The following is a 26,980-nucleotide window of genomic DNA, read 5'->3' on the forward strand; positions in this document are numbered from 1 at the left end:
CATGCTGACAGTAAATGTAAGTCGATCAGTGTCAGTGTCAGACTTTAGACAGTCAGGTCAGACATTTTTCATGTAGAATTCACAGGTTTATTTCCAATTCGGTAGATTAACAGAGATGTATTGAACAAATAAATAGACTGTTATGGAAAGATCCGCATTCCTTACAGCAAGTGCAAGTAGACATGGGCCACTGTCTTAGCGTTTTGTAGCTGTCATCCTCAGGGAATCTGCAGTGTTAGTTATACTGTTAGAACTGTGATCTATGTTCTGGCATATGTCTGAATGAAGCCAAGTACAGCGCTTCCCTTAGGGGCTGAGGGATGTCACATTGAATGCTGGGTCATTTCTAGACTAAGTCACCGCATTTCCACTGTATTGACGGGTTAAATGTTTCATTTGGAAACTGGTGTGATTCAAATATTTATTTTGTGACTCGATCTTGTGACCGCTTGGTTCTTCTGGCGATGGTTTGTTGTGATCTGGGTCACTCGTGACACTGCTGCTTTTGTTGTTGCCAGGGAGACCACGGAACAGACTGGAGCCCATGGACACGATCTTTGTGAAGCAGGTCAAAGAGGGAGGGCCCGCTCACAGCGCCGGACTCTGCACTGGTAATTACACCAGCTCTTTAAATGTACAGCACATTGTTTTGTTTTGCTTATCGATGTCTGATAATCTAAAAGCTGATAATGGAACATCAACAGGGGACAGGATAGTAAAAGTGAATGGTGAGAGCATCATCGGAAAGACATACTCACAGGTCATAGGGCTCATCCAGAACAGGTAAGAGTGTGTTATAATTAAATTAGTTGTCATGAATGAGGTCCTAAATATTTATTTTTTTACTTCCAGTCATACATTTCTTGAGTTGTGTGTGATGCCAAAAGATGAAGATATACTACAGCTGGTAAGAGTTTTGTATTTTTCTTTTTTTAAAGCAGTCCCTAACAGAATTTTATTTTCAGATTTTCTGCACTGACTTTGATGTTGTAAACTTGTCTGGTTAGGAAACATGTTATTACTTCAAATAAAACTGGCCAGAAGCTTCTGAATACATCATTCTAATGAGGTCCTTGTATGCACTATATTTTAAGCTTGCATTCAGTAGTACTTGTTCTATTCGCACCCATGGAAATGAAGGTGCTGACCCATTTTGGAGGTATGAGGCGGGTTCCTCTCGCTCCTTAGAGTGCTGCTGTATCTGGGACTGCTAACCAGGACACTGCAGCCTGTCCTTCTCCAGCAAGACTCAAACTGCTGCACCATCCACAGCTGCCCTCAATTACACATAACTGTAGTGCAGTCATCACTTCATCTGCCCTGCATTCTCTTTTACACTTTCCATTACAGTCAAATTTCCATTATGTGTTGCATTCTTGGATCTTCTGACTCATCAATGGTGCCATTGTTTTATCATATGTCCCAGATTGACTGTAGCGTTAATCACTAACTCATCTTTAATATAGTAGATATTTTCAGTTGCTGTGAACTTTCGAACATGCTCTATTTTGATAGGAAGTTTGTAGAGGTGAAGAGCAGGATGTTCTCTGAGACAGGATGGAAGCTCTCGCTTCATGAAAGACTGTTTGTGTTGAAGCAGCCGTTCAGCTGGGAGTGAGATGCCAGCTGGGGCCTGGCACATGGGTTCTCTCTCACACAGAGATCTGATACACTGCTGTGCAGTTTCAGGGCTCAATGCTAGGATTTTTCTACTGGCCTTGTCATGGCAGTGTTTCAAAATTTTCCCCGGCCCTACCTCAAGAAAGTAATAAATAAATACATTAAAATAGTTTTCATTGTGTTTGACACATGCAACCTTAATTAACAAGGTTATGACAACAAATTTTAGATACCAGTGAAATTTCAAAATTCTCGATTCCAATGTTGATAACACAGCAAAAAACTACTAGCCTGACTTGTATAAATTTCAAAAATTATTAAATACAAGTAAACAGTCAGTAAGAAGAAATTATGGCAATAGCACAAATAAATACCATATAACAAACATACAAATAAAATAATCAGTGCGTTTCAGTTTTTTTAGGTAGGTTTAATAGTAGTTTTCAGATACATCAATTAATTAAATTAACAATTAATTTCTATATTAAAATCATTCCACCTTAAACTGTCTGCAAATACACCTAAATGCTATTTAAGGTGCAGCTTCAGTGTCACATCTCAAAGATGAATTTTGTTGATGCCATTTTCAATAAAACTGCCTTTACAAGGCAGATGTTAATTAAAGTTAATTAAAATCCCCTGGAAATCAGTTTATTAAGGTGGCAGATATTACCACATAATGGGAATGTTGTATTGATGTTATTGATCAGAAGTTGCTTTAATTTTTTAACTGTTCCTAAAAAAAATACTCTAAAAGTGTATTTATTAAAAAAAAAATATTTTTGTATAATATTGTCTACAAAAGAGCTTCTCAGAGATTTTTTTAAGTCTTGTTTTGTTTTCCATGTGTTTGTAAATTATGGTAGAATTTTTGTAAATTTGTGACAATTTGGCTAAATGATGCCTTTAAACATTGTAAATTTTAACACTTATTTTTGTGGATAAAATGTATTTTGTTAAGTTTGTATTCTGTGGAATAGAATGGAAACGTAAAACTCAGATTCGTTTGGATCACTGACTCTTGTTCTAACTACTTTGTGGGAATAATCACCCAACGTCCTTTCTTTCTGTTTTTAGTGCTTCCTAATCCTGTCCATAGTTTTGCTCAGCTCAGTGAGCACATGGAGTCCTGCACTCCTTTGTTTGCCCTTTAGATTAACTTTTAATGCATGCCATTTAATGTTGTAAGCATCGTTTGAACTCTGGCAGCAGGCAAAGGTATTTCTCAAAGCACCTCTGCTGTTTCATGTGCAGGGTGTAGTGGAAAAACAATGAATTGCATAAGAGAAATCTTTAATTTATGAAATATGTTCTCAACATTTAAAACATGTTAGTTGTTTAAGTTTGAAGTGCAAGAATCTTATAGAATATATGGGTCTTTAGTTTTCCATTTAATATGTCATGTGGGATGTTGGACTTGAAGCCAATAGCTGCTTTCACATGTTAAACTTGGTAAATTTTTCAGTAAATGTACCACAAAAATGGTACCACATACCATTTCTCACAATATTATTTTAAGCAGTTTGGAATCTATTGCAATTACTGGTATGGATTTAGGTTGGTTTTGTTCTTATCTTAAAGATAGCATTCAATTTGTACAACTCAACAGTTTGAATCAACCCACTTATGTTTTCTATGGGGTTCCTCATGGTTTTATTTTAGGACCTCTTTTGTTTATCATTTATCTAAAAAGATTTTGTAACATTGTACTACCATTTAAATGTTTTGGGTCGGTAAAAATTATATTTTATTAATTTAAAAATAACTTAAAAGAAATTAATACATTTATTTTGCAGGGCTGCATTAAATTGATCAAGTGACGGTATATTTCAAATAAATGCATTTCTTTTGAATTTACTACTCATCAAAGAATCCTAAAAAGAATTTTACACAACTATTTCAGCATTGATAATAATCATAAATATTTTTGAGCAGTAAATCATCATATTAGAATGATTTCTGAAGGATCATGTGACACTGAAGACAGGAGTAATGATGCTCAAAATCCAGCTTTACATCACAGGAATAAATAACATTTTAAATATATTCAAATAGAAAAGTTATTTAATATTTTTTATAATTTTTATAATATTTCACAATATGACAGCTTTTTTTGTATTTCTAATAACATAAATGCAGCCTTGGGGAGCAGAAGAGACTTCTTTAAAAAACATTTTAAAAATCTTACCATTCTAAAAGTTTTGACCGGTTGTGTGTTTTTATATATATATATATATATATATATATATATATATATACATACATATACACACACACACACACACACACACACACACACACACACACACACACACACACACACACACACACACACACACACACACACACACACAGTGAGGAAAATAAGTATTTGAACACCCTGCTATTTTGCAAGTTCTCCCACTTAGAAGTATTGGAGGAGTCTGAAATTGTCATCGTAGGTGCATGTCCACTGTGAGAGACATAATCTAAAAAATCTCAATTACAGAGGTCAAATGTTTCCTGTATTTTTCACCAGGTTTGTACACATTGCAGGAGGGATTTTGGCTCACTCCTCCACACAAATCTTCTCTAGCTCACTCCTCCACACAGATCTTCTCTAGATCAGTCAGGTTTTTGGCCTGTCGCTGAGAAACACAGAGTTTGAGCTCCCTCCAAAGATTCTCTATTGGGTTTAGGTCTGGCCACTCCTTGGTTATCCTGGCTGTGTGCTTCTGGTCATTGTCATGTTGGAAGACCCAGCCTCAACCCATCTTCAGTGCTCTAAGTGAAGGAAGGAGGTTGTTCCCCAAAATCTCACAATACATGGCCTCGGTCATCCTCTCTTTAATACAGTGCAGTCGCCCTGTCCCCTGTCCCCTGTGCAAAAAAACAAAAAAACAAAGCATGATGCTACCACCTCCATGCTTCACAGTAGTGATGGTCTCATCATTTGTCTTCCTCCAAACACGTTTAGTGGAATTATGACCAAAAAGTTCAATTTTGGTCTCACCTGACCGCATGACTTTCTCCCATGACCTCCTCTGGATCATCCAAATGTGCACTGGCAAACTTAAGATACTGCTTAGAATTAAGGCCAAGTTCTATCTTGGTCTCATCAGACCAGAGAATTTTATTTCTCACCATCTTCCAGTCCTTCAGGTCCTTCAGGAGGAACGAATTCTCACCACTTTAAATGGAAAGAAATGCACTTAAACATCACAGCCCTATTTTCTTGCGGTCATTGCTCGTGGTTGCTGTCCTGGTTGCAAATGTATTGTCCTTTTCAGACACCTGGTAGAACTGCAAGACTGGTGAAAATTGGTGATTTACCCAGATTACTGAAACATTTTTAGAAAAAGTGTCTTGTGTGTTTTGCATCATCTGATCAGCTCTTCTAATCTGCCTTTTTAGAGACCACCGAACAAACTATATAAAGCTGTTATTGGCTGATAACAATCAGTTCCTGAACAATCGGAGCAACCTTAAGCCCCGTCACCAAAATTACCCGGAACAATTTGTACCAGGAACTTTTTTACAGGAACTTTTCTCCCCCACAGACATGCAACTGTCTGCGTTTCCACCGCTAAATAAAGTTCTGTGAAGATTAGGCAAATTAGTCCGGTGATGTAGGACTGTGCGCGACTGCTCCTCCAAGTCAGTGACGGACAGTAATCATTTTTGCGTGTACCGATTGAAAGATTTAGTGGACTGTTTACATGAGACGTTATCTAAACCGATCTAGTGTTTACATGTGTTGACTTTCAATCGCAATCATTTTGTCACATACAATTTGTCTGCCGCATCAAAAATGTCAACGCTGTTTTCTCCAGCAGCTGGAATGTGTTAACTGTAGCCATAGTAACTCTTAACGGCCACCACGACTAATACAGTATTATATAATAAGCTGTATGTTGTAAAGTGTAATAATCATCTCAGAAAAAAAAAATTTCTCCTGTCAGGTGCAGTTAAAGTAAATATTGCCTGGGGCAATATACACTGTGTCATTATTCCAACATTATCTTCATAACTTACGAAATAAAAAGTTTACCCCTCAGAAAAATGTGCTTTCCTCTCTTGTCAACATGAGCGCGGCGCGCGCGGTCACATCATGTAACGGCGCACTCTTAAAAGTAATCGGTCAGGTCGTTTACATGGTGAAAAATAGACTGTAAAAAAATTAATAACGAGTATGGAAGAGATTCAAGCTGTGCTGCTTTTTCTGGTTATGTATAGGTTTACTAAAGAGGTAATTAACAACGACAGAAAAGAGCACTGATATGTAGATTTAGCAGCATATTCAGAAAGCTTGTAAAGGTAGATTTAAAATGACAATGTATATTATTATCAGCTATTACGGACATTGCATGTGAGATGGCTGAGACCAACGCGCGCCATCAGACAGACAGCAGGACTGATATTTACTGAACGTAGACCGAACCTTGCAAAAGACTTTTAAAAATGCCGGTTGAAATAAAATGCTAAACCAATCAGCATATTCTGCGCCCAAATCCCGCCCTTGAAAGTTCTTGAACTTTGAAAAAGTACTACCTCGCGAGCAGGGCCGTTTAGAAGAGGGAAATATTTACCCGGAACTTCATTTAGACCCTGGTTCCTGTGGTCAAAACACACCGAGTACCACCCAAAGTTTCTGGTCCCTGGGTAAAGTTCCTGTGGTGGAAACGCGGCTTTAATGTCTATCGTGGGACATGACAGTTAAAATGCTGCATCATTTTCATCAACCTGTATGAAATGTGCCTTAGTTTCACTACCTGTCCAATTTTACATCTTTTTTTTTTTAGTTCTGAGTGACAGCTATGAAGGGCCCCCATCCGTTTACTGTCGATGACTTGATGCATCATCACTGATTATACTGGGGATCAGGAAAACACTTCAAATTGTTTATTTTTAGACAAAGTGTATAAAAAATTAGGACTTTACAAGCATTTTGCTAGTATAACTTAAGGTGGTTTGTAGATTTTTTGAAATACTAAACTAATTTTTCCCGAAATTATCATCAGATTTCCGCCAGACTTTTGTTTTTTGTTATTCCAATTCTTAGTGATTCTCATAACTGTAATGCAATATGAGCAGATTAAAGGATATGTCATAATGTCAAAAGTAAATCTTTATTGTCCAAAAAATAAGTTTTGCTTTCTTCAAGCAAAATATGATTTATTAATTAATTAATTTTTATTTTGAAGTGAAGTATAACCTGGATTTACTTTTAATCTTCCTCGTCTTTAACATCACCACCTCTGTTATATTTTCATACCTTACTTGGCTGCTGCACAGCTTTTGCCGTGATGGTGCTTTACTCTTGCGTGTAGCAGTGTAACAAGGAAATGCTGTGCCTGTCTAAACAAGGTTTTCAGCTGGGTGGAGGATTTATCCATCCAAGGTCTCTGGTGACATTAGTCACAGTAACAGAGTTGATCATAAGAGGCGTGAAGGATGCTACAGTGAGCAGGGGTTTATGGATTTCAATGAGAAAGAGAGACAGGAAGTGGCAGGAAAGATGAGATTAGATCATCTGGAGTCAGCTGACTGCTCCGTGTTGTGGATACTCTATCTGAAATAGGCGCGAGCCAGCGAGAGAGAAAAGGGAAGGGAGGGGGAAGCTGTACCATCTGAGCTGAATGTATAATCAAGCATCTGCCTCCGACATGTGAATGGTTACAGCTTTCCAGCGAGAGTGAGGGAGGGAGTGAGCGAGCAAGTGACCGCGTTAGCTGGGAGGGAGGGTGGGAGTGTGTGCGTGTGATCACGGAGTAATCTGCCTGCGGATGGATGGAGAGGGGAGAGATGGAGAGGCGATCGCTACTATGCGAGGCAGGCACCAGGCACCTCAGCCCCCACCTCGACTGGGAGCGACGAGGACAAGCAGGTGGCATCGCTAACGTGACAGTCTTCCCACAGCACCCCTCCACCTTCCCACGATCCCTCCTCAGTAGCAGCACTGCAGCTCCTGTGCATTTTTTGCATTCTGTACAGAGATATTTACTGTGGTAGTGGCTGTCAGTACGTGGACTTGATTCTTTTGGTTTTGACCATCTTTAATGTATGCTGGTCTTTTACTTTACCCCCCATTTGCTCTCTTTTTTTTTTCTACGTGGGTTTGTGATGTAATGGCTGCAATTTTTGCAGGGAATCACTAGTCTGGTAAGCAGATCAATCTACATACATGTTGATTATGTTGTTCTTTTCATTTATAAATGTCATGCATGTCATGTATTCCAGTTGGTGATTTCCTGTTCCTTGTCATTTTCAGACGACTGTCATTATGTCTCTGGTTGTGTGTAGCATAGTACAGTGTAGTTTGTGGAATGTCTCGATTGCAGTAGCGAAGGGATTGTGTGACCTGTTCGATTTAGGCGTGTGGGTAGTTCTCAGATATATCCAGCAAGAATATTTTCTGTGCCTCGCCCCTTTTTTCTCATTTTTCTCTATTCCTATGATGAACTTTGGCCTTTGTAACAAGGCATCTGTGGCATTTCATGAAAGGAGGGGCAAAGTTCCCTACTACTGATATCAGATTCAGTTTGTATTGTTATGCTAAAGGAATGTAACTATATGATGGGTTGAAGTCCACTCTACATGACTAGCTGCCTTTTTCCAACATATCCGAGTAAGACAAACAATATGGAACCTGGTATTTGTTTTCGATCTGATATTCCTCAAACTGAAGTGCTGTGATATAGTAGTTCACCCTGAACTCTGGATTTTGACATGATTACGGAGGTCAGATTTAGTACCATTGCTAACCAGAGCAGTTGTTCACCTCTGACTTCAGTGTCGCTTCGGTCACGTGTGGTGACCCGAACGGTGGGTGACCACTTTCTTCTTACTCTGAATTGCTATGTATTATGTATACATGTTATTATTGTAGTCAGCCTAAAATGGCTATGTAATATGTCTGTGTGTAAAATGGAGGACCCTCTTGCTTTCCAGCACCATAATAAAATTTAAAGGAAAGGAATTACCTGTTTGCTCCCAGATGATATCAGATCACAGGTGTTTTTTTTTTTACTGACATACACAACAGAAACTTTGTAGTTCAGTCAAATTAATTGCTGTAGGTGTATTTTTGCTCTGAACTGTCAGCTTTGTATATTGTGAATATTGTAAAATTCTCAAGCACTTGGCGCACCAGAGTACAGCTCACACTTCTGACCTGTCAAACTCCCACATGCAAATGTAATGCTGTCCACCCACTCAGAGAGAACTATTTGTAGGAAATCATCATGAATTTCTTGTTTTCTCTTTAAAGTGAATGTGACAGTAAATGCTTTTAAAATATACCTAATTCTTTTTTCCACAGGCCTATTCCCAAGATGCCTACCTTAAGGGACATGATGCATACAGTGGAAATGCCCGCCATATCCCGGAGCCTCCCCCTATATGTTACCCTCGAGTAGACTGTAAGCCCCCGGGGATGGCCCAGGCCACTGAGACATTAGCCCCGGGGGTTTTACCATCGGATCTAGGATATCGTGTGGAGATACCAGTACCTCCCTCCCCTCCACCACCAATTCCAAAGACACAGACTGCGGTATGTGTGTGCAATGAAAGTGTTCGGACAGTTGTGTTACCTCCTGATGTTCACATGGGCCGTATGGTTCCGGGTCATAGGGGGGACTATGGCCTAGTAGGCCCAGAGCCAATGCTGATCAGAGCCAGGCCTGGTACGGTATCTGGTGGTCGTCCGCCATACCTCCATCCTCGCAAAGCTGACATGTTTCCTTCAGGTTACCATGGTGATCATTATGCCATTCCACCTACACACTATGCGCCTGCTTCCTCCATCAACTCCCCTGCTACTCACCAGAACATTGACTGGCGGACTTACCAGACATACCGGGAATATATCGATAATAAAGGTCTCCACACTTACAGTCGGACTATACAGGAGCGTTTAGACAGCCTGCGAGCTGCATCCCAAAGTCTCCATGGTGGCCCTCACTGTGGACCCCAACCTGGCTGGGGCAATAAGTTACGCCGCAGAAGCACATCTCATGAGCGGGCTTACCAGGGCCCTTCTGTGCTTCCTCCACGCAGCGCTTCACAAGATAGGATGAGTGGAGCAGAGAGAGCAGCCCACGCCAGGGACTGGCCTCCTCGTAGTGTGTCCTCTGACGGCCTTATGCGGAAGCCCCGTGCTCATTTGTCAGACTATGTGGAACATGAACTGGTTTCTGCCACACCATGGGCTGCTGTGGATAGGCCACTCTATGGCAGACTAGACCAAAGGAGTCGTCCTAGTAGGCAGTCTCTCCCACCACGGGCGGTCCTTTACCGTCCCCCAACAGGGTATGGTATGAGCGTCAGGGGTGTTGCTGGCTCCCATATGCACAGCTCCAGAACAGACATCCCACCCACTGCTGGTTTTCCAGAGCGACCGCGCAATGGAGTTAACCAGGCCAAAGAGCCTCCTTCCAAAGACCAAAGTGGAACTGTTGTTGGAAATCGTATTTCTAATTCTGCATCAAACCATCCAAGAACTAGGGCTGAAACCATGCAGATCCCAGAAACTGGGAAAGAGAATTTAGTGGAATACAGGACGGCATCTTACTCAACTCCGCCTCTTCAGAGGCCACAGGGTGGGGCATCAGCTCAGAGAACACACTCACGGGATGTCAAGGGTTTACCCGTAAATGGGTCTAGTCCTGTAGAGGGTGTAGTCCTCCGAGAGAAGACCCCCACAGGAAAGGGGACCCCACAACCTCTCCGCCATCCCTCATACATCCTTGCAGTGAATGACACGGATGGGTCAGAACCGGCAGGGGGTGGTGTCTGCTGGTTGCCGAATGATGCACGCCGGGAGATGCACATGCGGAGACTGGGGGAGCGGCTTGACTCCTCCTTCTGCTCTAGTAATCTGGACGAATCACTTGACTCCATTCCCTTCATCGGTAAGTGCACTCATTGTAACCATAGCAACTCTAACCCGGCAACATTCTTGAACCAGCAATGGAGGTTGTTTTAGAGCTACAGCAGATATTTTTTAACAATTGGTTATGTGTAGACTTTTTGTTTTGCAATACATTTTTTGGGGTGATCAGTGCATTTTCGTATAATTAATAATGCTACTGATCTTTTATCATCACAATTTCAAATCCTGACCCAGTGCATCCAGACAGGATTATCATGAGCAAATCTTGCTTTGTATTTTCTGTTCAACCTCTCAAACCTTGAGGAGTCAGGGTGTTTTAACAGGAGGTGCAATTCTAGGCCTGTAAGTGTGGTTGTTTGAGAGTGACTGAAATAGAGTGAGAGTGACTGTGTGTGAGTCATGGTGTTGTTCAGGGAGGAAGTGGCCTTCCCTCATACTCCAGTGCCTGAGGATAGGTCTGGAATATTGAGGGATAGTTTAGAAGCAATCTGTCACATTTCATCTTTGATGCTTTGTTGTGCACTGGACTTTTGATATTAGGCATGTACTGTAGCTATTTTTGTGTGTGTGTCCAAAATCTCTGTTGCTTATCTTTGATGCTGCTTACACATTTGGGTTAGAACTTTGAAAGAAACAAAAAAAAAGAAGCAAAATTAATTTGCTTCAGAAGCTTTTCATTTGCACATTCAATTTCCTAAGTAGCATGATATTAACTAATGACTAATTTCCCTATCCCTCTCATGACTTGAGTAGAATAATAGTGTTGGTAAGTTCAAACTAGAGCTGCATGATTCATTGTTAAAAGATATCAACCCCTATTCATACACCCATGTGATCTTATTTTTTTCTGATCGGTCAGTCACTGATTTCAGCAGTCAAATATTTCTGAATAGCTCTTGTATAGTCTTCCAGGGCAAAGCTTTATAGGTTGCTGCTAACCTGTTGTATCTCTGTATAAGGCATACATTTATTTCAACGTTGTTTTTTTGTTTTGTTTTTTTCAATGTAGACGACAGAGTAATAAAAAGGCATAATGTATCATCACCTGGTCATTGGAAAAAAACAAAAAAAAACAGGGTGATACAAAATTACAAGCTTTCACTGAGTTTTGTTATACAATGATTTTGCTTGAATTAATGGTTTACTCTGTTGAATCAGGGCTGCACAATTAATCAAACTTTTAATCACAATTTATGATTACGCAATCGTTCAAAGCAGCTATTACAAAAAGAAATTTAATCTACATTATTCTCTGTGCTTAATAGGTGTGTTTAGAGTATGTTACGTTGTGAGAGGCGAATCATGACTACTTGAGAGTAGGGACTAACCCAGCAGAAGCAGTGAAGTGGCCTAACCCAGCACCTGCCATTTTTAAAAAGCAATGTACACAGCCTATAAGCCAACTCCATCAACTAACACTACAAACATGGAAAAGAGTCAAGTCACCTTTACCTTTATTTATAGTTTTTTTTACAATGCTGATTGTTTCAAAGCAGCTTCACAGTGTTAAACAGGAAAATAATGCAATAAAATTTAGTTCGGCTGTACAAGCCGTTCAATCGAAAACCGTGATGGATGGACCGCTCAAACTTTATACAAAGGAGAAAATCCAACACAACTTTTTAGGGGTGTCAACAATAATCGATTCGGCGATGCATCGCGATGCGGGGCATGAACGATTCAGCATCGATGCGGCAAAGGGCCATAATCGATTATGTCACTGTTTATTTTCTGGCGGACGATAAAGTTGTGAAGTTTCAAATACTTCCGGTTCCGGGAGAATAACAACAACAACAAGGAAGATGGCTGAGGCGGAGGGAGATGACCGCGATAGACGGGTTATTAAAAACGCGCTAACGACCCGAGGTGTGTAGGATTGTACGTATATATTTTTTTGCAAATAATCAATGAATCTATAATGACGAAAAACGCCGCAATTCACCTTTATTCCACAAGGTGGCAATGTCTGATAAGCAATGATGAAGTGACGTTACACTAGTTACCTCTGACAGAAAACGAAACTATAATAATTATAATCTGCAAAACTTGAAATGTCTCAGTGATTTACTTCAGAGAGCAAGAACTAAACACAATCAGATCACTGTCTCTTGATGATGGATGTGGTCAAGAAGCTGTCAGTGATCAAAATATTGATTTTGAAGACATTGAAAATGAGTTTGGAGAATATGCTGGAGATCGCGAATATGAGGCATGTAAACGAGCAGATGCTGGTAAACGAGCTCTGACGAGGACAGATGATGATGGTATTAAACATCTGCTCAAACTGAATCCTTCCAAGCTCCAAAAGGTAACGAAATAGGTTTTATTTTATTCTTCTGTAGCTATTACTCTAAAATCAGGAGTTTTATATATTATCACGACAGGTAGAGGTCTATCCATGTTAAATATAGATCTGGGTCGCTAACGACCTGAATATGTAAGAATGTTTGGCGAAACAGTCATGCATTTAAGGGCTAATTGCATTTTATTTAATTACATTTTATTTTATTTAATAAATTTTATGTCATACAGGAGACACATAGCAGCCAATACAATCTGTTAATATCTGCTTGTATTGCCTCATGACTGATGAAAAATTTGCTTTGTGTGCAGTAGAATTTTGATGCATCACAATGCATCGTAGAATCGAATCGAATCGAATCGTTACCTGGTGAATCGTAATCGAATCGAATCATGAAGGAAGTGCCAATGCACACCCCTACAACTTTTAAGGGGACAAAGTGAAACATGATTATGCATTTCTGCTCAGCTAGTCACATAGGACATCAATCCCACAACAAAAGTTAATACTTTTTCATGGCTTCTTTCTTTGTATAATAGTTCTACCTAATAACATATTAGACAGGTCTGTTAAAGAGATCGTAAGCTAATGAAGACGGAGATTGAGAGCACTGTGTGCTCAGGCTCTGGTGTTCAAAATGATTTCAAAATAAATGTCAAGACAACAAGCGCGGATTACGTCACTTTAGAGTTACTTGCAAGTGTGTATGTAATCAGGAAAATTACCCTAAGGGTCTGGGAACCACCCTGGATGTTTGTTCATTCCTATAACTGAATTTCTAGAACTGGGAATTTCCTAGAAATTGTGATTTTAGATGCATGAAAATGATTAAATGTCATATAAAAATGATTAAATTAATATAAATTAAATGTTATATATATAAATTTACTCATTACTACTTGCGTTAAGTATAGTATACCACAATCATAATAGTATTGTAAAAAGTTGTTTGACTCTTTGAGTGAGTGCTGTTGAGCTGTAATCGTAAATACCTATGACTGGCCATTGTGCTCATGCGCTGATCAGATGTGCCTGTGATTGGCTACAATGATCAACACACCAGAGCGTTTGAAAGCACACGGAAGTGTTTGAAAGGGTTTTGAAAGCAGGAGCAAGAGCTTCCTAGGCTGATAGACACCTGCATTCAAATGCTCTCTGTATTTGTTTAAGCGCTTTGTGAAAAGCGTCATTGATGTACATTTACAACATGTTTGTGAAGCTCTGGTCGTTGTAGCCAATCACAGACCTATTTGATGAGCGTGTGAGCATGATGGCCAGTCAAACGTGTTTACGATTACACTGAACAGCACTCAGAGCGCCACATTTTTCAAATTTCAGTACCGATTTGGTATCGCGGTCGGTAATCTTGACAACACGATCATAATATAAGGCAAGCTCATCACGTGTATCTGACCTATATTTAGCAGCATTCAGTATGGGATTTGACTGCTCGTGGAGGGCAGGGGGACCTGTGGGAGGAAAAAGGGAGGACTGTACCGTCTCTGGAGGGCAGGGGGGTTAGGCTAGTTGGTTGCAAAAAAAAAAATGTTGGTTACAAATTTTTTTTTTTTATTTGTCGACTAGTTGTTTATTTGTACCAAAGCACAAAGTTTTGTTATTGTAAGTGTGTGAAGTTGAAAGGAGACCCTTTACAGTTTTGAATGTTTTTTAAAGTATTTTAAGTTCATTCTGTTGTTATTAGGAAAAATGCAAGTGATCGTGCTGTCACCTCTGGGTTTAAGGGTTAGTTCACCCAAAAATGAAAATTGTCATTTACTTGGCCACATGTTCCAAACCTGAGGGAATCTTAGTTAATCTTTGGAAAACCAATGAAGGTATTTTTGATCAAATCTGAATGATTTCTGTCTCTCTACTGACAGCTACATAACTATCTCTATAATTTTCCTGAGATCCACATTTGTTTATATGAAGACCAGATTGAATTTACGCTGTTATTCACATAAACATTGATCAGCGCACATAAACAGAAGCTCAACCATGCTTGCTTGAGACGCGTGAATAAACCTCATTGGTTCTTGCGAAAACTCATATGTCCTGCACAATGTATTGTAAATACCACAACCACATGGAGCAGCTCTTTTAAGGATCTGTTTGTCATGGACTACATGAACTCTCCACTTTCTGTCCAGTTCTTTTTCTGAGTAACTCATTAAAATTTTGGCTCTTCTCATCCACTAAGGAACCGATATACTTCAAGTGAATATAGTAGATATTCACCTAAAATGTACGGTGGCCCAGTAGTGCAGCCATACTAAATTATACCACAACACAAAGAAATCGCCATACCACAACGGATTTAATCCACAACACAACGAAATCGCCACACCACAACGGAAACAAGGCACAACACAACGAAATCGCCACAACACAAAGGATTTAATCCACAACAACTTGGAATGCAAAAAAGTTAGTTTTCCTTTCCATTGCCCTATAGATTGGCCAGTCTAACAAATATATAAACACCACAATCAGTTTTAAGTGTGTAACCATTGTATATCGACATCAAATATCAACTTAATATCAATTCAAACTCACCTACATGCATTACGCTGCATTTTTATACTTGTGACCGTTTTTACTTGCGATCACGGCACTTGATCCCCAAGGGAACGTCTGCCAATTCCACCAAGTGGTTGAAACGTATCATTTTATGAATTAAAATGATTTTTTTGTTGTTTTTTACATGTTCAAATTCTAATGTTGTGCATTATTGAGTCAGTTTTTTAGAATACAACAAAGCTGTGGAATTTTAAAATGTCTGTTTTTAAATGTTAAAAGTAATTTTAATTCATACAAATTATGTTTCAACTGCATGGTGAAATTGGCAGACATTCTCTTGGGGATCAAGCGGCGTGATCGCAAGTAAAAACAGTCACAAGTATAAAAATGCAGCTAAAATGCATGTTGGTGAGTTTGAATTGATATTATGTTGGTATTTAATGGTTACACACTTAAAACTGATCATAGTGTTTATATTATTGTAAAACGGGCAAAATCTATAGAGCAATGCCAAGGAAAACTAACTTTTCCTAAAGTCGGGAGCATTTCCGTTGTGTTGTGGCTCGTTTTTGTTGTGTTGTGAAGATTTTGTTGTGTTGTGGCGATTTTAGTTTCAATCAATCTCATGTCAGTCTTGAGTACCTATAGAGTAATATTGCATCATTCAATGAGTCTTTCCGGAAAAAGTGTATAGTGTGGGCGGAGCTAAAGAATCAAGAGTGCATGCAGGTATTGCATGAGAGCGTCTAAAAGCTCTGTCCTCAAGTGTGGAAAAGAAAATGTTGCCCTAATTGAAAACGTTGAGGTTTTCAATCTGCTATCAATCAGATTTAACTAATACATATATGATCCAGAATCAGATCCGGAGGCTGAAATAAATTGCACAGGAAACGCAGCAACAGCAGGATGTCTGTCTCTGTATTTAGTTGCTTGTCAACATTTGTGCGTTTACTTGTGGATTATGAGGACATGATTTGGTTTATGGACTATTCTATGCGAATAAACCTCAGCAGTAGCAAGAAAAACGGTTTTGCACGTCAGACTAGTCTATACATACAACAACAATGGAGTTGCGCATTTGAATGACGAAGCGCGCTTTGTGAGGACGTCCCCTAGGTTTATGTTTGGGGTGGTTCAATAAACAGACACATATAGTGGTCAGCTAAACAAATGTATTTAAACACACACCATAGATTGCATGCTCCATTGATAAATGAACTATAAATGATTGTGTTGTTTACTAATGTGTACTTACGCAACGATTGCCAACAACATAGACATTTGAAGCAGTTTTACTCACCACCTGCTTCCAAAGCACGACCATGAATCTTTATCATTGAGACCGCTCCTTAAAAAACGCACTTCTTTGGTAACATTGTTGATTTGCTGAAGTCCTGTGACTGCAGTGAGAGCAGCGTTTATGGGCGTGCATTTGCTCTCTCGCTCTGGTCGCTCGCGCGCGCACCCTTCTGGGAGAAGGGCCCGTACGGCCCATGCAAGGATATTCCGTCCTATTGACGTCAAGTGGACCCATACTCGAAAAAAAAACTCTCCGAAACTTGTAAGAAACCGGAAGTGACACAGAAATTTTGACACAGAAATACTCCATCAAACGTCCAACTTAGTTTTTAAAACTTTGTCTATGTTTAGGATGGGAATCCAAGTCTTTAAGAGTGTAAAAAGCTCCGTATGCATGAAACAGCATTTCACCCCCCCTTTAAAGTACATCCATTGCTTTATCAATTGTATTGTACAAATTATTAAATAAACACTTTCATATCATTCACCAATAGAGCAAAACAAATACCTACTTGGGTAAAATAATGAACTACTTTTAATAGCTATAAATAAGTGATGTTTGTAAAGAATTGATGTTTCCTTAACTTTTCTGCGGTCAATTTTATTTTAAGATATTTTAAAATATGCACTAAAATAGGACACGTTAATCAGTTATACTACCTCTCACAATCGTGCATGTGCAGGACTACAATGACAAGAACTACAATCTGTGGAAATCTGCAGAAAGCTGTGGCCCTCCAGAGGTTGACATCCTGAGGAGTAGTAAACAACACTTTGCCTCTCTAGGATTTCAGTACATTGATCAGTAAGTTTGACTTCTTAATCAACCACTGGCATGGCAAGGCCCAAACCTCAGATTTTAAGTTGCTTTGGATAAAATATATGCTAAATGGATTAGGGATGGGACGATACACTTAAACTCACGATACGATGCACCTCGATATGCCAGGGTTATGATACGATACGTCACGATACGATATCAAAAAAAAAAAGGAGTTCCAAATCTGTGAATTTTTTTTTTTACCACCAAAGTAATGTACTAAAACGAAAGGTAGGATTTTTCTCTTTTTTTTGCATTTTGGTTCTATGTTGTTTAAAAAAAAGGAGAATTTTTAGAAGTCCGCGACCACATCTTAAACAGGGGTGCCAATAATTGTGGAGGGCACTGTAGGAATGTCAACCGATTAAAATATTGAATAGCGATTAACTGCATGATTGTCATGAGTTAACTCGCGATTAATCGCAATTTAATCGCACCTTTTTAGCAATTGTGAATATATCTTAAATTAAGTTTAAATTAAGTTTTAAATATTCTAATCAACATAGGTATGGACAAATATGCATGCTTTATGCAAATGTACATTTATTATTAGTGAAACCATACTCATTCAATAATAATCAATATAGCATGAAGACTAGACATATCAAAGGTCATAGATATGTTTATCTAAGAAATTGTTAATGTCTCTTAAGCCTAAACTTAAAAATAATGAGTAAGTAGTGATTTCTCTCATTTTAACAATATAAAGGGAGTTTTTACACTGGCAGTTTAATTCAGAACAGGGAAAAGTTTGTATGAAAAATTGTTAATGTGTACCACTGAGCAAACCAGAACCACACCATACCTGGAGGAGGTCCATATTACACGAGGAGGAATATAGTGTGGCCCCTTTAAGAGATCCGCATTCCCTATTGAACTGCCGGTATTTTAAGTGTGCGCGCCGAACTGGGCCGTGATTCACGTGGACAGTGTGAAGAACACGGACGACTCGGGAGCGCGCTTGTTCAGGAAAGTAACCTGTGCATTAGTTTTAGCCGATTGTAATGTATTTAGCTCAATAAAACACGTGTTCTGTAAGGGGTTATGTGTTAATGATTTACCTCAGACATGAGCGAGAGTGAGCTGCAGTGCATCGCGCTCAGACTGCAGAGAATGTGCTCAGTGAAAAAACACACTTTTCTCTCTGGAGTCTTATAAAAGTTAAACAGAAAATATGGTAGCTTATGTAGGCAATAACACACACACACACACACACACACACACACACACACACACACACACACACACACACACACACACACATAATACACTAAATTATTTATATACTACGCAAATCATGCAGCAGTGCCATCTATCTTTATTTCGCGATCCATTTTTTTCGACCTCGATGCGTTTCGTCACGTTTTGTATCGCGAAATTTTGTCAAACGATATTTCGTCCCATCCCTAAAATGGATGCAGTAGAGGCTGGTAACCACCTTCCTGCCATGAAGCTAGGTGATTGCTGATGGCATTACGATTCTTGTGTCTTGGAACGAAGCGATCTGTAGGATATCCTAGAGTTCTTGGGCTAAGCATGGAAGAGGATTTTGCATACCTTCCCCTTGGCCCTCTTTGAGAAACGCTGGAGGATGCAGGAACTAGGGCAGTTACTTTAATTTTAGCTGCTCCAGCCCCCTGGCAGCACAGAACAGCTTTGTACTCCAACCTTTTTTGGCTGAGACCTGCAGAGTAGCTCAAAAGTTTTCAGTCCTCTCAAAAACAGGACATGTCAAATTTTAAGATAAATAAAACTGTCCTTGTTCCTAGAAAAGGTTTTAATGTAGACTAAATCAAGACATGCTCTTTAGCCTTGACATTTTTAAGGCACAATAAAACCTGCTTTCTGTGGTATGGTATATTTTTTGTTTATGTTAGTTTTATCATACCAAAAAAAAAAATATATATATATATATATATATATTTTATGACAGGGCGTAACGTTTATTTTTCCCAAGGAGCATCTGTGCTCCTAAGTTGAAAAAGTTAGAGGCGCATATAGAAACTTTAGGTGTGCAACTAACCATTTCAGCATTTATATTATATTAACAGATGAACAGATTTTGCCATACTAGTTTTATTTTAGTTTCACTGAGATACTATATAGTTTTTTAATTACATTTAATTCTGCTTTGATTTTAATTTTAGTTGAACATTTTAGTAATTCTGTTGTTGTTTTTTGTTTTTTGTTTTATGCATTTTTTCAATTTTAGTTTAAAAACCTTTAATCAGGTTAATTTCAACCTAATAAAAATATGAACAGTTTGTTTTTTTATGTCAGTTAACATTTATTTCAAGTAAAGAGATTTTTTTTTTGTTAACTATAGTAACAATGATACTAGTCAAATCTATATATTTAAAGGTGCACTATGTAATGTTTTTGCAGTAAAATATCCAAAAACCACTAGGCCAGTGTTATATATTTTGTTCAGTTGAGTACTTACAATATCCCAAATGTTTCCAACTATTTGTAAATTGTGAGAAAATTGCTATTTTAACTAAGGACCGGGACGCTTCAGCATAGCGTTTGAGAGAGTCGCCTGTCAATTGTGTCATATCTGCGTTACCCTCGGTTTTATTCTGCAGAAGCGCTTTTCTCTTAGCAGTGTGAACATGTCACAGCAGCGCCGAGCGAACGCACAGAGTAACGTCATAACATAATTTTAAACACACTTAAATCTATCTAATATGATAAACAGAGCTGCTTTACCTTATAATCATGACCGGAAAAAACGGAAGTGCGCGCCTGGTGACTGTGTCCCGTCCCGTCATAATAAAAGTCTCGGTGCTCGCAAGCCGTGTGTTTGTATAACAATCGCTCCAGCAGCTGTGCTCAGCTCCACAACACTCGGTCCCGCTCTGCTTCACACTACAGTAACGTTAACAACCGCATCCATGAACATGATTTCTGCCCGAGTCCTATTTTCCACCGGCTGTGAGGTGAAGACCACATGTCCCAAGATACTACACTCACACTTGACGTCATCAAACTATACCTTTGTTTAGAATAGGTGCCCTCCAGTGGACCAAAAGTTGCATAGTGCACCTTTAATATGTGTCAAATAATGTTCTTAGTCTTTACTTCCTGTGATGGGATCCTGGACAGAAGCTAAAATAGTTTACTTTAAATTAAATGGAAATTAAATTAAATGACATAGTTTGTTGTATAACCAACTAACAACCAGGGTGGAAATTGGACACACTGCATGACTTTTATTTAATAAACAACCCCAAAATACACTGGGACACTATTTTTGCCCAACAGCGCAACTTTCAGGCTTTGAAAGGTGAAGCGCTCACATTAAGCTTAATGCGATAGTCGGTGTTGACAATGTTACGGCAAAACACTGGTTACATCACTTGCCCACCGCAGCACTGCCCCTCACCGTCGTTTATTAATAAAAAAATAAAAAAAGGTTGTTATAGTAATACAATTTTGTTCAGTTAGATAACAGACACTACAATTAACAACTGAATGTGTCTTCTTAAAAAAACGTGAGCCAAAGATTTAATTTATCTCGAGACTAAGGTGCTGAATGACAAGATCCCGAAAGATTTGATTTCAAAGTGAAAAATAAAAGCGCCTATTTAAATGTCTTTGTCATTGTACTGTTTTCTTGTTGTGTTTTTAATTAAAGAATAATAGGCTAATGAACCCCCCATTCACACAACCCACCCCTCAATTTGCACTAATTCTAAACCGAAAGTAAAATGCGCATGGCCGCACTGTTATTCATGATACGTGCCCAACTTCTCAAGTTCACTGAAGACACTCTTTGCTCTTGTTATGAATGCCCAATTGGCTGTGAGCATTTTACTTTTGGTTTAAAATTTTAAAGCTAAGTTGTCACGTACATTAACCGGTGGGGAAATTTCCTCATCTTCACATCCCTAGCTCACTTTTATTTAATGTAATTATTAGGGCTGCCCCCAAATAGTCGACTAAACGTTAGTCGATATGAAGAGGGCTTGGTCGAATACAGTTTCATTAGGTGGTTAGTCGGAAAAAAAAATCCCGTGAAAAAATTATGCAATCAGGGGCCTATGTGAAAGCACAACAGGGTGTGCGGATCCTGTACCGCATACGCGACGGCGACGCAACACGCACCGCACACGCACTGCAGACGGAGTATGACATGACATGACATCAAAGCAACGATCGGTCAACGAGACCTCGCGCCTCGTGGTATACCAAAGCGCACTTGTGGGAGAGGTGTCTGCCTGGCTGATGCTAATAATTATGTCAGGAAAAAAGTCCAAAGTGTGGGATCATTTTGAAAAGTCGAAGGACGACCCTAAAAAGGCTGTTTGCAAACTCTGCAGGCAAACATTTGCCCATCACGCGTCAACATCGAATATGTCTTATCATTTAAAACATGTAAGTAGTAACGTTTCCTTATAGTGTTTCTGTTTGCTATCTGTTAGGCTATATAAAAAAAATGAGTATTTTTATAACAGTTAGGCTATAAAAATAAATAAATACGTATTTTTATTTATTCGTTTTTATAAAATGCAGAAGTTGTTTTTTATTCTGTAAGAAAAATTAGTCTGATGTTTGCAACTTGTTGTTTCAGTTCAAGACTCATCTGTCGTCTTAATGGCAGTTTGCGGCTTTGCTCTGATATATTTGATCTGTATTAGTGTTCTTTAAATTATTTGTTCTGCATTTTGTCTTAAATATAGTTGTTCTAAACAATTTAATCAAACACTTGTTGGCTGTGTATTTGTTTGCCGCCGCCTTTTTTTTATTGTTTTGGTGTTGTGCCATGTGCATTTCTTAAATTGTTTGTTTTTGTTAATTTTCCTTTTGAACAATATAAAAAGTATATAAATGTTCCACTGTATTTTTATACCAAACAGCGTTTTAGCTACAGTACTTGTTTTGTACTAGGCCCAAGTTATAATACGTTAATTTAATTAATTTTAAAGAACGAATTTTAGTTTATTTTATTCAAAACTGTTTTTTTTTTTTTTTTTTGGACATGTAACTGTTACAGTTTGCATTTTTGATAATAAATTATTAAAATGCACAGGCAGTCTGATTGTTTTTTTTAATGTTATTTTTAGCCTATAAAGTTCCGGCCACTGATTTTTGTGTCCTTAAGCGCTGTATACTTTAAACGCTTTACTATTCTGTTTTAAGCACTTCATTTTTATTTTGAACGCGCTAATATGCTTTAGCATTTTCTGTCATAAGGAAGTCTTAAACTTCAACTTGGACTATACCTTTTCTTGTATATACGCAAGTTTTTATAATAATATCATAAATGAATGATTATTCGACTAATCGCTAAAATGCAGGAGTGTTAGTCGACTAGGAATATTTTTAGTCGGGGGCAGCCCTAGTAATTATAGCCTTTTGAAGTTTTATAATCACATTTGGTACTATCATATGATTTTCTTTCCCCAAAATGTAAGATGCCTTTAAAATGATTATTAAGATGCTTGTTATATCGTTTAAGGTATTGAAGACCTTTTTAAGATCTTCCATTTAAGAAAACTGATGAGCGGGGATTTTTTATTCGCACATGCTGAAAATTACATTTTACAATTTGCACGGGTGTATTTTTATTCGTGAATGCGTGAAATGGCCGCACTGTTGAGCCCTGATTAACCTTTAGGAATACTGATAAATTTATTACCAGGTAAAGCCAAATACTTTTTTTTTGCCAGCTTTCCTTGGAAAAAAAATGGTGCCACATTGCAATTTTGTGGTCAAAATATGAATTCTGTCTTTTAAAACTGAGTTTAATATTTTGAGGCAAATATGATGGGTGGGATATGAACTGTGGAAGTACATATGTATATTTTTCTTTATCTTTTCTTTATATTTATTTTTCCAACTGTATTGTAGCAGCTTTTTAGCTCTCTTTGGCATGTATGCATTCATGTTCACAGAGGCTTGCAGAGTTGTTTCATTCACATGTTTATCGCTCTGTTACTATGTTTACAGATGAGCCAGCCAGCCCTAGTGTAGACCATGATGGCAGCCACATTCCTGCATCGGTTGTGATATCTGGAGCTCAGGCTATAATCTCTGACAGCCCAAGCCCTACCACCCCTAGTCCCCACATGCGCCGGCAACTGTCTCATGACCAAGGTAAGCAATTCTGTATAAATTTCAGTTTATTTGAACAATTATTGCTATCTGACAGCACTATATAAATGGGACAGGGAGCATTTTGTTGAACATGTTGCTGATCTATGCAGAGTCTCTCAGAAATGCCCTTCTGGAATCAGGAACCAAAACGGAGCGCTCAAAATCATACGATGAGGGTTTGGACAACTACCGGGAGGAAGGCCGTGGGTAAGTTTAATTTAAAAGCACCAGCTCATACATTTGTAGATTCCCAATGTTGTAGTTGTGAATGGTTGTTTGGCCTAACACACTTATTCATTTTCACAGACGATCCAGCAAGCCGAGTCTAAGTGTTTTCAGGAAGGTGAGAGATGCACTTCCTCAAACAACAGCTTTCTTTAAACCAGAACTCTCATTTACTAATAATGGTGGTGTTGGCTTTGTTCCAAAACCTAGCGAAATGCCAGTGTAGAGGGCATTTAAAGCTGTGCCTAAAGGTCAATCTAAGATGCATTATTTTAGCCAAATTTTAAGACCATATTGAATGTGTCCTTTGTGGATTAATACTGCATTGTGACAAATGTCCATCCAAGATGAAAAAAAGAATCAGACAGATTAAAGTAATAGTGCAAGCTGTTGTGGCCAGTCCATACGATTGTCATCGTAGGCTTGGGTGCAGTAGCGCCAATTCACCACTCTGTGAACTCTGACGGCATCATCAAATCTTACTCCCACGACATGACAAGTGTGTGTGTGTGTGTGTGTGTGTGGTGCATCCAAAGATGAATCACATACTTTGATTATAACACAGCAAATTATACTGTTATCGACCACTGTTATACAAATGAAGTACTTTTCAAGGACATTCAAGCATTTCACATAACTTTTTCCAGCACTTCAAAAGTTCAAGAGCGAATATTATCCAATTTAAATGTTATTTATTTTTTATGTAATGGTAAGGAAAACTGGAAAACTAACACCTAGTGAAAACCAAGCACTTTTATTTTAACTTTATTTAATTTTAATTTAAAAAAAATATATTTGAATTGGAACAGAGCTAAAATTATTAACCCGTTAACCAAGACCAAACACGTAACATTTCATGTTTGTTCTGGTTTTATAGGCACTTGATGGCCACAAGTCTGATGACTCCAGCTCCAGAAGAGACTCCTCCACCGAGATCTTTAGTGATTCCACCAAGGAGGGTTGGTTGCATTTCCGACAGCTCAACACGGAGAAGGGCAAGGTGTGAAAAGAATCTCTCTGACTCTTCTCTTTCACTATATGCCAAATACATTCAGGAGCATATTGAATGGAATAATGATTGCTTTACTGTGATCGTTTCAGGTTACTGATCATGACCAGTTTTTACATTTGTTTCAATCTTTATAGCGAGTTGGAGGTGGTATGCGGCCATGGAAACAGATGTATGCAGTGCTGCGTGGACACTCCCTCTACCTCTATAAGGACAAAAAGGAGGGACTTTCTCACGTCAACTCCCAACTGGAGGATGAGCCTCAATCGATCAGCATCAAGGCCTGCTTGATTGACATCTCTTACAGTGATACAAAGCGCAAGAATGTCCTGCGGCTAACGACTTCAGACTGCGAGTACCTGTTTCAGGCAGAGGGCCGAGAGGACATGCTGTCCTGGATAAGAGTCATTCAAGAAAACAGCAACCTGGATGAGGAGGTTTGTTGACAATGATAGCCTAGTCTTCTTGGCTATGTTCACACTGTAGCTGCATTGGTGAGAGCTTGTGTAAGGAGGTTAAGCGATTACTGTAACTCTAATTTAAAGAGTACAAAGACATTTTTATTGGCCATAACTTCTAGGGAGAAATAAAGCAGACAATGAACAAGGATGACACTTTCTAGTGCGCATGGTTTGAGCACCTGTTTGTGTGGGCTGTCAAATGGAATATAGTATACTTTAAAAAGCCAAGTGTTCGTTTTTTTTTTAGTATTTGCATCAAAACTGAGGTATGTGTTGAATTTTAGACATCATTAATATATGGAGTAGGGCTGTGCAATATTGAAGAAAAATGCGATATGCAATATCTTGTTAAATAATGCATACAATATTGCTATTACTGTGTAAAATCTATTTAAATTATATTTTAAAAAATGATTTAAAAACTGAGAATGATACCATTTGTGTTTCACATTCTATCTGGGAAAAGAAAGCATTTCTACAACTTCTGAAAGTGACCAACAGTGTTTAAGCAAACATTTATGTCACAAATTGTTCACGTTTTGGTGTGTGCTAGATTGCGCGAGACTGCAAGTTATTGTTTTTTGCAAATGATTGCGTTTAGTAACTATTTTTAACGTCAAGCAAGTCACATTAGTAATAGTCATGTGCCCATTCTATTCTCTGCTGTATGCGTCAACCTTAAATGTACACTTTTCACAATGTTGAAGTAGCCTATTAAAATCATTCAGATATTGCATACCGATGCGATATGCATATTGCGATATATACATTTGTGATATTTCATTAATTTCGATATATTGCACAGCCCTAATATGGAGTCAATTTATTATTTTTAAAACAACTCCCAAAGAGATGGTCAAGTGTGGTAATTTGCACTTTGTTCCAAAGCAGAATAAAAACCCTCAAGGCTAAGTATAAAGGGGTCAATGACTGCATTTTCTTCATCTTCTTTTTCTCTAATGAACATGCCAAGCTTGGATGTTTTATTCATAAACACAGTTAAAGAGTACTGCCTGTTGCCATCTTTGCTAATGATCATTTGGTTGTGGGCACACCGATTTTTGAGCCGTAAATGCCATGTGACTAATTACTGTAACTGTAGGAAAATGACAACCTGACAAAGCTGTATTGGCTAGTGGCAAATTGGCCTTCTAGTGACTGTCCTGCTGATGCATGAGCTGTGACGTCAAAGGCAGCAGGCAGGGAAAAATCTATTTTATGCTTCTAAGTGGTCCAAAAAACAGGCACTGGTAAAGCATCTGGTGTATACAGTAACATATTTGTCCACATAATTGTACAGCAATAGTAACAGCATCTACCAACAGGGGATAACAGGATCATCCTAACCAACCACTTAATACTTGACCCCTTTTAGAACAGTGTCTGAATACAAATTAAAAAAGTCCTCATCACACAAAAAATTCGTGGAAAATCATAGCTGATTGATATCATCATGTGAAGTCTGTGGCCCGTATATGCCCCCTCATAGCTGACTACACAAACACCGTAGTGTTGCATAACTTTGTCAGCATTTCCTGATATGAAACCATGTGAAAACCAGCTAACACAACAGCGCTTTGTCATCTGCTTAAATCAGTGTTGCGATGAAATAGTTTACTGAAGGTGTGAGGATTATGGGTAGGCTTTTCGTTGATAGTCGCTTTCTCTGTTTGCTAGAGGAACTGGTTTTCTTTAATGCTCACAATCAGATTAATATTGCTGTGCTCAGAGTTTGCATGTTACCACAGAGCTA

General features: G+C 38.6%; 1 protein-coding gene across 2 annotated transcripts in view; it reads left to right on the forward strand.

Annotated features, from left to right (window-relative positions):
- Positions 1–26,980, forward strand: part of arhgap21b (Rho GTPase activating protein 21b) — a 76,427-nt gene that overhangs the window by 39,485 nt on the left and 9,962 nt on the right. Inside the window, exons 5-13 of one of the 2 annotated variants that reach the window (XM_067454127.1) lie at positions 519–611; positions 705–783; positions 853–907; positions 8,921–10,511; positions 23,386–23,532; positions 23,643–23,739; positions 23,839–23,875; positions 24,635–24,757; positions 24,904–25,203. In XM_067454127.1, the coding sequence (XP_067310228.1) occupies positions 519–611; positions 705–783; positions 853–907; positions 8,921–10,511; positions 23,386–23,532; positions 23,643–23,739; positions 23,839–23,875; positions 24,635–24,757; positions 24,904–25,203 (2,522 nt within the window). Of the gene's footprint in view, positions 1–518; positions 612–704; positions 784–852; positions 908–7,348; positions 7,762–8,920; positions 10,512–23,385; positions 23,533–23,642; positions 23,740–23,838; positions 23,876–24,634; positions 24,758–24,903; positions 25,204–26,980 lie in introns of those variants that run through there. The other variant, XM_067454128.1, reaches the window with a different exon arrangement.

The sequence above is a fragment of the Pseudorasbora parva genome, chromosome 9 (assembly GCF_024679245.1).
Source record: "Pseudorasbora parva isolate DD20220531a chromosome 9, ASM2467924v1, whole genome shotgun sequence".
NCBI classification, from domain to species: domain Eukaryota; kingdom Metazoa; phylum Chordata; class Actinopteri; order Cypriniformes; family Gobionidae; genus Pseudorasbora; species Pseudorasbora parva.